This window comes from Coffea arabica, chromosome 10c (assembly GCF_036785885.1).
Source record: "Coffea arabica cultivar ET-39 chromosome 10c, Coffea Arabica ET-39 HiFi, whole genome shotgun sequence".
In the NCBI taxonomy this organism is placed as follows: domain Eukaryota; kingdom Viridiplantae; phylum Streptophyta; class Magnoliopsida; order Gentianales; family Rubiaceae; genus Coffea; species Coffea arabica.
In genome coordinates, this window is record NC_092329.1 from 30,089,549 (window position 1) to 30,099,454 (window position 9,906).

The following is a 9,906-nucleotide window of genomic DNA, read 5'->3' on the forward strand; positions in this document are numbered from 1 at the left end:
GGACCATAACGCCACTTGGCCCAAGCTCACTCCGCGCAGAGACCACGCGAAGTGGCTCTGATACCACTTGTAACGGCCCCACCTCCCCCTAAGGCGAACCAGAGGGCTCGGCGGACCGCCTGCCCAGCTCTCGCCGGGACTCAGTCGATCACTACACTCACCGCTCTAAAGTACGCGTGACAGAAACCAAAGGAAACGAACAATACGGAAACCTCCAAGCTATAAGGTTGAAAGTCCCTGCCAAAATTTGTTTCTCTACCTTTTCACGCTTGAGTATACTCGTCCGAAACCTCCGTAGTTTCAATAACTCCAGGCAACCATAACGAATGAACACGTTGGAGAGGGGTAACACGTTTACATAAGCAAACACTTTTAGATATATACATGATCACAATGTTACAAATCAAAAGGGAGTTGTTTGATCAAAATACATTCAAGGTTTCCATCTATTGAGGAGCTATACAAAAGAATATATATAACCAGCTCAACTCATGCTTCCAAAAGATTTTCCTGTAAGGAAAACAAGGATAACAAAACGGGGTGAGCTATAAGCCCAATGAGGTACCAAAATAAAGAGATACAGTCAAGGACCAAGTAATTCCATGCTCAATTAATCACATACATGTGCCCAACAGGAAAATAAGTAAACAATCCAGACAGAAAGGATACAGATGGCTCTCAGGAGCCAATTTCCCGTTGCAGTACTTGATCCGACTATGTTGACCCTCCGTCAACTTTCAAATAAGAAAACCCATCCAGTAGAACACCGCTTTAACGCCAAGTCCCGTCCACCATTCATACCCATTACCGGGCCCGAACGCCGAATAGAAACAGGAATGGTAATACTCGAGTATACCGGGATTCAAGAGTCTCAATACTCAAGAATTCCATGAAGCAGGCACCCACGATTTTGTCAATTTCCTCGACCAAGCCCTTGCATGGCTCGATTTAATTAACTCCCCATGAGGTTGAGCTCAGGTTTAACAAGGAAGCCATTGGACGCATCCAAACGACATTATAACAAGTGCAGGTAACAGGTTCAAGTTCATAACATGTACAAGTGATGGATTTCAGTTTATACCACACAGGCAAGAGTACGAGTGTGGTAAAGTACACCCTCATCTCAATTACACTAAACAGGATTCACAGTCATTCATGTCATAGATTTCACGTACAGATATCTCAAGTAGCATCAATACAAGGGGTGGTACACTCACCAGATCAAACAAGAATAGTTTCAAAAGTTTCCTTGCCAAGTGTGATTTTACTCGCTGGCACCTCCTAGAACAAGCAAGGCAAACACTTACTACTTGACATTACAATTGGAATCAAAGAAATTTGCAAGTATCCCGGTTACAAGTCCTGTGCGTAACCACATGAACCATTAATGCAAAGGCAATGCGACTTCGGAGTGAAAAGGAGTAACAATCGGTCTTAAAGGCATGAAAAACCTCAATACTCTATCTATCATAGGTAACCAACTCCAAAGTTGAAGTAGAAAATGAATGTACAATCATTACTCGGAAAACAGGATTTTTCAGTTTTGCATATTCCTCTAAGAAAAATTGTATCTCAAGTTTTGTAAGTCCAAAATTGATAAAATTTACACCGTTAGAAACTACATTCAAAGGGTTATAACTTTCCAGAAAACACCATCTTAAGATTCAGAACGCAAGTCGGTCAAATTTAAGTCGCAAGGTACTGCTTTAACCATCACAAGACAGAACAGGTTACAATTCCAGTTAACTTTGAAAAATCACTATAAATTGTACGGACAGAAACAGGGTCTGAAATTTACACGGTTTATAGCCCTATGTGTCTAGTTTAAAATGCAACAAACGGAACTCAATTCCGATATTCTTACATCAAGATATAGTAATTTTCCTAAGACTGCGCAGGAGCTCTTACGAAAATTTTGACAGCACTTCCCTTAGTTTTTCCTTACTTTTCCAACCAAACCTCAATACCAATTCACTCCTCAATTCACCACAATCTTTCCCACAAACAACAAGCTATAAAACACCTTGAATTAAGACCACAATATCCTTCAAATGCAACCACATAAAAGAGTAAAATATAAACCCTAAAACTGGAAATTTTGCTACAAAAGCTGAAATTCTTTGAAGACAAGCAAAACCAACATTCTCAAGCTCAAAATTACTCTTATCAACTACCAAATCATAGCCCAAACATTAATCATCATATGAGGACAGAAATTTTGCTATAAAACTGAAATTCACTATACCTCTACTTAAACCCATAAACTAAGCTACAAAACTTCACATGTAACCTCTCCAATCCACTACTTTGCAAGTACAAGAAGTAAAAGAAAGGTTCTAGGTGGCTTACCTTGAAACTTAAGGAGAAATGATAGTTTAGAGCTCCAACTCCAAAACTCACTCCACCAATCCCTTAAACCCCTCCTAGCTAGCACTTGTATGGAAGGAATTAGAAAGCAAATGGTGAAATCTCAAGATCAAAGAGAAAATTGAAACTAGAAGTGGAAGAGCTTTCTTTCTTTTCCTCTCAAGCTAGCCGGCTGAACAAGGGAAGAAAATGAAGATATTTTGTAGCAAAAAGGTGATAAGTATGGAAGAAAACAGCCGGTCAAAGCTGCTGACCGGCTGTGCTACGTCAGAATCCGGCCAGAATCTGGCCGGATACTGGCCAGAGAGTAACTAGTTTTTTTTCAAAAACGTCAAGCAATCTGGCCATCAATCCGGCCAAGAACTGGCCGGATTTCCGGCCGGATTCGGTCCTTTAGTTCTTTCGAATTTTTTTTTTCTAAGGTCAATCCAATGAATATATATTTCAAAACTCACACAACAATACTTAGTACACACCAATACATGTGCACATATATGAAATGAAACCCTCCTTAGTGATAGGTAACAAATTCTTTTCATTTACAAAAATAAGAGAAATAAGCATCCAAATAAATACGGAGAAAAGGTGAAAATTTAGGGTTCTCACAACCACCACACACCCTTGATATTTTTGCAAAATATCCCCCCCTCATACTCATCCTCTTGGCTGAAATTGTGGCTAAAAATGTATAGGAGAGAGAGAAAAATTCATGGTTTTGGTGGTGACAAGTGTCACCACCCTATGGTCCCTTAGTTGATATTTTTTTTCCTTGCCTTCTTATCACCTTGGAGCTGTCTTTCTTCTTCATTTTTCTGCTATCTTGGCTGAGAGAGAGAGAGAGAGGAAAGCCCAAGGGAGAGTTGCCTAATCCATCTTGAATTTGGATCATCCAAGTGAGGAAACAAAAAACTAAACCGATTAAAACCTTCCTTGAGTGTTTAGCTAGTGGTGTGTTGGTGAAATTTTGGAAGGAAAAGCTAGGGCTGCTCTTGGTAGTCATTTTAGCAAGGTAATAATGCTGTTTTCCCCATTTTTTACTCTTAATCTTGTTTAACTTGGCATAGCACCATAGATTTGTGGTGGATGATAGCTATTATCATGTTTTGGGTGGATATAGTGTATGTTTTCTTGAGTTACATGAGTTAGAGTTTGAGGTTTTTGCTGCCTATACTTGTTGTATGGAGGTATATGTTGTATCTAAGTTTATATAAGTGATGGTGGTAGTGATTGAAGCAAGAAATGAAGAAAGTTTCCTTTGAATCCCAAAATTCCAGATTTCTGGAAAATTTCAGTACTGTTCTGTCCGGTTTCTTTGCCCTAGGTTAGAGGCCGAATTAGGCTTGGAATAAAACATGCAAGTTGTAGAGAATGATATTTTATAGGTGCCTACAAAATTTCAGCCCAATCGGAGCAACGTAGCCTGTGGAAAGACCAAATTACCCTCACTGTTTTAGGATGTTTCCAATGTTCCGTTTTAATCAGTTCATCCAGTTTATCATGTTTATTCACTAGGATCCGTGCTGATTTAGCCATTTTCCAAAACATGAAAGTTTTTGTACTCTGTCTTAGATTTTCAAATCATCCAAGAACACCTTAAACGGACCTTGGTAGCCTGAGATATGACCATTCTAGTGCAGTGCGGATAATTAGCCGTATAGTTGGAAGTTGGCTCTGTAATTTGGGAATTTGACCAGGTTACACTGGAAATTTGTCTATGTGAACTTCATGAAAGTTGTAGGACTTTGTCTTAGCTTCGAAACGGTATAAGTTACACTTCAATCCGATAAGCGTAGTATTGGTTGTTTCATTTCCGCAAAAACCCATCAGATCTGTCTTTTACTAAAGCTTATTTCCGCACTTGTTATTAACTTGAATTTTGTCCTTGTATTGTCTTGAGCCTATTGGACGGCTATTGAAGTTAGATTGTTGTGTGTGTACCTTTGGGTTTGAATGAGAAAAATAATGAAGCCATAAATGGCTGGAAATAGGAAAATACAAAGGGCGTGCTGCCCATATTTACGCTTGATGACTAGAAAACTATACTTACACTTTGTATTAGTAGTTATTTGAATTTTCTTTGGTCCACTTAAACTTTGGAGGGGTTAACTGTCATATTTTCTCTTGGCTATTATTAGGGTTTCTTGGCGATTGAGAGTGTTATCCGGGAGGATACTTTGGACATTATTTTGCTTAAATAGGTGAGTGTTCTATATATGCTTTGTTTCTATGACTATGAGGATTGTTGTGACTATGTGATTATTTCTGAATATTTGATTAAATGTTAATTGTTTTCTATGATTTCTAAAATGAACTTTTGTTAGGTGAGTGTGTACTTTATCGCACTCGACCTAAATAAATATGAAATTTTCGGTGATTAAATGTTAAAATACTAGTTGCGCATGGATGTAAGCCTTTTTGATTGAACTGGGCCCTTGCCCTTGTTACCGATCGACTCGAACCAGAAGCAGACTCGGTCGGGCGATATGGTGACCTGGGTGAACATTTGGTATACTTGAGTATTACCTTGTAGTCCGGCTAACGTCCGGATGGGTGGAGTCCGGTCAACGTCCGGATGGGGGGGGAAAGCCTGGCCAACGTCCAGGAGGAGGTGAATGAGAATGAACAAACGAACTAAAAAAATTAGGGGTTTTACTTACAAAGATACATTTTTTTTTATAATTGGAGGAATAAGGGAATGAATAGGGAACAAACGAACGAATTGCTCCTTGTGAGCCTGTATCCTTTTAATGAATGTATTAACATTGCTTTATACTGGACATGTTTTCTGGATTATTTGTTATTACATGATTAATGTCTTTGTTCAATTACTTGCTTTTGTATATAGAATCTCACTGAGCTTTTAGCTCATCCCTTTAGTTTTGTTTTCCTTAACAGGGGAAGGCACGCAAGGATGAGAGCTTGGTATAGACTAGCTTGGTCTAGCTCCTTGTTTTTGTAATGGTTCTCGCCCTAGTGTTTGGCTCGGACTGGTTGTATGGTGAAGTGAGAACCTTTGTATATTCGATGTTTGTACTTCCTTTTGAGATAGTAATGCACATAAGTTTTGCGTTAAGTTTTGGATCGCCGTTATATTTATTCCTGTGATTTATTTCGATTTTACTTAAGGACTGTAGTGAGTGAGTGAGTCCCGGCGAGAGTTGGGCAGGCGACCCGCCAAACCCTGGGGTATGCCCTAGGGGGAGGTGGGGCCGTAAAAAATTGTCCCAGTGTGTTGTTATTGGACCATTGGACCTACAAAAAAGTAAAAAGAATGGTAATGATAGATAATGCCACCACCATCCGATCAATCTTACTTTCAAGAAATGTGTAAACGTGAGTACTTGAACGTTTTTCCGATATAGCGAAAACTTCACTTTACTCTGTGAACTGTGTCAAGTTTCCTCAACTTCCAACGCTAACAAGACCCTTGGTATTTAGTCAATCATAGGGGTTGCCATTTGATAAATTCTTGATCCAACTTTGCTCGTCGAATCACATTCCATCTTCTTGACTTCTAATGCTAATCAGACACTTGGTATCCAGGTAATTGCAATAAATCACAGGGATTGCCATTGGATAAATCCAAAAATAAATGAGACCATGAAACAAATGAAAGAATATTATATTTACACAATCAATGATGAAAATTTCCGTAATTTGAAAACAAAAATTACTTTAAATGAATCTGTAAACTTAACAATTTATATTGGATAAACCAAAACCCTTTAATCTCAAACAAATTATCACCGTTGACTCTTTGGATATCGTCCTTCCAAAATTCAATGTCGGCAACCGAACCACAAGGTGAATAGAAATTTTAACAAACTGAGTCATCAGCCTTTCAAATCCAAGCTTACTTCTCCTTATAAAATCCTACCCTAGTGCCCTTTCGGGTTCTCACTAAGGCTACTCTCACCTTTTTATTTTTCTTCCATTTCTTTTTCTTCTTTTTCCCTTTTTCTAAAGGTGCCCTTTCGATTTTTCACCTGATGAACAATGCCTACCAATAGCCTTTATCAATTCAGAAATGTGCTTTAAGAAATGATAGCATCAGTGTGACAATCCTTCCCTTTCAAAATTGGTGAAGGCATACTGACATCATTTGTCATTTGATTAAGAAAATTTCCTTAAAGAAGTGGTGCAAAAAAACGGAAGTCAGGACTTTTGGCTTTTATAATGGGGTCTGGTGGGGTGATAAGAAAAGGTTAAGGTTTGAAGGCAAATTTTATGAATGGTTTAAATGATCTGAGATTGCATTGTTGCACCAACCCTATTTTAGGATTAAATCAAAACTTGCCCCAGTTTATTCTTAATTGAGGCTCTCTTTTCTTTCATTTTTCTTTTCTTCCTTTTTCTTTTTCGGCCTTCTGCCATTTCATTGAAATTTTTAAAATTTGCCCCAGTTTATTTTTAATTGAGGTTCACTCTTTTCCTTTTCTTTTATTTCCCTTTCTTTCGGCTCAAACTTACCCCAGTGTGGGGTTTGCAATTCCCAAGGGTTGCCAAACGAAGTAATTTATTCTGAAGGCTCAAAGGGACAACTAGAGATAGAATGTTTGATTGGAAAGGAAGAGGGCCTAACTTTCATTCCATTCTTCACATTAACCCTAAAAGGAAACTTCCATTTATCAGATGAAAATTTCTTACACATCTCCGAATTGATTGGCTGAGGGAACAAGTGCTCCATCAGGCGATATCTTTTTGATAATAAGAGCACCTTACCAATTCGCGGCAAACTCTTCTTTTGGCTTCATTTTGTACTGACGAAACCCACCTTAATGCTTTGCCTTCTTGTCTGAATGGTCATGATTTGACCCTTTAATGGTAATTACGGACCAATCCTTTTGATCATATTGACCATGATGGACTATGTTTAACTGCTTCTTATTCCTAATCTTGATCTCGATTCGGCTTGAACTTCTTTTTATTCCATTCGGGTTTCTTTGAAACATTTTCGGATGCCTCTTCCCCACTCCTCTCATTTTGAAATTCAAATTCACATTCGTGAGATCACTGCCATCAAATTTCTGAACAGTGATATCCAAAGGGTCAGACGGTTTTATTTTGAGCCATCTGAAAAGAATGTGTAAGTCACAATATATATAAAACTGTACATTTTATTGAATTTCCAGACAAAAACCAAACTTAATATCATGAAACGTGTCTTTAGCAGTCACTTGATTGAAAACTATTTATAAAAAACATAGTTAAACAAAAGACACATGTATGAACGATTTTCATTGGTTTTAACCAAAACAACTCCCCAAATTTATCGAAACTTCCCTTCAAGAGGAACCTCACTAATTTAGCCATTTCCAGGATTTTCAAATTTCTTCATTGGGGATAAATGCCTCGAAGGTGTCCTTGTGTTCAGAAAAGGGATTCGTACTTATGTGCAGTCATTGTTCTTCCTTTTTCCTTAACACTATATTTCCTGCTTCGATCATGTCCTGGATCTTATATTTTAGTACCCAACAGTTACTGGTCGAGTGACCGGCCGCTCCAGAATGGTAGGCACAAGCAGCTTGAGGGTCGTACCCAGAAGAGAGACCTCGACGAGAGTAGTTTGGAGGAGGTATGTCATCGATTTCACCGGCGGTCTTGAGCTGTTCGTACAGTTGGTCAATGGGTCGGCCTAAGTTGGTAAAAGTTCGAGATCGATCAGGTTTTTGTATTTTATTGGTTTGAGGAGGGTTGTAAGTCTGTCAGTTTGGTGGAGCAGGTCTGGGATTATAAGGTAGACGAGATTGAATTTGAGGATTGTTTTGAGATATTGGGAAGGGTATTGTAGGTGGGCTTGCATAGTTTGGCTGAGGTCGAGAGTGATTGGTAGTAGTATGGTAAACAGGACGTGGGTTTGGGTAGCAAGATGAATATGTGTGGTAACGTTGGGATCTGGGTCTTGAAAACGGTCCTTGGCCCCACACAAAAGTAGTTTCCTCCTCTTTCTTCTGGAGTTGAGGCTCCCTTCTGTTATTACTCTGACCTTGCAAGGCGTCCAACTGTGATTTTAAAGCTGATACATTGACAATTTTCCCTGCTTTGACATATTCATCATATTCCTCCAACTTATTGATAATTGCTGCAAATGAACACCCGGTCATGCAAAAAATCTCCTCAAAGTAGGGCAGGTCATGAGTTTTGATGAACGTACGAACAATCTCATCTTTAATCATAGGGGGCTCCACCTTGGCGGCCAATTTCCTCCATCTTTTCGCATATGTCTTGTGGTTTTCGGATGGTTTCCTCTTGGTTCCCTCCAATGTGGTCCTCGTTGGAGCCAACTTGCAATTGTATTCGTATTGCCTTACAAAAGTGGTTGATAAGTCCAGCCATGTCCTCATATCCTCGGGTTTCAAATTGGAATACCAGTCCAGTGCATCGCCTTCTAAGCTTTTAGGAAACAAACGAACTGGTAGATTCTCGTCATCTATTGGCTTGCCCAACTTGTTGGCAAACATTCGGAGATGCGTCTTGGGGTTACCCGTTCCGTCATACTTGCTAAACTTGGGCGTTTTGAAACCCATGGGCAATTGCATATCCGGAATAGGCACAGTTCGTTGTAGTTCAGACCTCCTTGTTTGTTCAAACCTTGGCTTTTCCTTATGAACTCCTCAAACCGATCCAATTGCTTTAGCAAATTCTTATCCATCGATGCGGATGACTCCCCAGCTTTTGCTTTCCCTTGGGTGGCGATATCCATGTTGAATGGCTCAGCGATGGAGTAATAATGTGGTCCCTGAGGTTCGAGTGGCATATTCAGACTAATGTGTGGGTAATTTTGGGGAATTTGAGGGTGAGGAGGATTGGTTTGGATAGCGGGTGCATGGGTATGGGATAGGCCATGAGTGGGATAGATAAAAGTTTCTTCACACGGATTTGCAAAATGCGGGGTAAAGGGGGTTTGAGTATAGGGTAAAAGTATTGGTTACGGTTCAGGTTGGTTAGCAGGTAAAGGCTCAGGCTGACCACCGCTACCACTATCAGCAACCAACTGGTCGATCATGTGCCGTTGGGTGGTCATTTCCATATTCAACTCATTGAATTTATTCAAAACTTCACTCAGTTGAGCTCCTAGGTTGGCCAAATCAGCTAATGGGGCTGTTACAGGCCTGTCGGATGATTCCGGGTGTGTACTCATATTTACACAGTTTCTCAAAGCCTGACTGCGAGATCGTGTAACGATGGGGCTTTTTGTGTAGCTATATTTAAAAAATACCTGAAAATTTAGGAAAAATCCCTATTTAGACTTCTTTTCTGGCTTAACTGCTGTTAAAAGAAAGAGAAAAAAAGAGAAAACGAGTTAGTAAAAATTAAAGTAATTCGGATGCATGTCTTATGGGGGAACCCTTTTTATGCCAAGGGTAGGTCTAGAATGAGAATGCAATCCTCCAGAGTAGGCACTATACAATACCTGATGGATCCGATTAACTTATTGAGTGAAAAATAATTTGAAAAAATTTGTCCAATTGGAATGAAAAAGGGACATCTGTCCAAAAAATGAGGACAAAGTCCGAATGGATTGCTTGTTTTGATCAA

At 39.4% G+C, this 9,906-nt stretch overlaps 1 protein-coding gene across 1 annotated transcript; it reads right to left on the minus strand.

Annotated features, from left to right (window-relative positions):
- Positions 1-7,766: 7,766 nt before the first annotated feature.
- LOC140015890 (uncharacterized) lies at positions 7,767-8,894 on the minus strand. Its single transcript, XM_072068722.1, has 2 exons — positions 8,295-8,894; positions 7,767-8,069 (listed from the first exon to the last, which is right to left on the minus strand). Exons 1-2 carry the CDS (start codon positions 8,892-8,894, stop codon positions 7,767-7,769), a joined length of 903 nt encoding a protein of 300 aa, XP_071924823.1.
- Between the last annotated feature and the right edge of the window lie 1,012 nt (positions 8,895-9,906).

What these genes read in the sequence shown, in the direction of transcription:
- LOC140015890 (XM_072068722.1), bottom strand. Translation starts at nt 8,894, where the DNA reads ATGGGTTTCAAAACGCCCAAGTTTAGCAAGTATGACGGAACGGGTAAC. An exon ending in AAGAGGAGGAAACTACTTTT is followed by an intron (nt 8,070 to 8,294) that starts GTGTGGGGCCAA and finishes CCAAACTGACAG; the next exon opens with ACTTACAACCCTCCTCAAAC.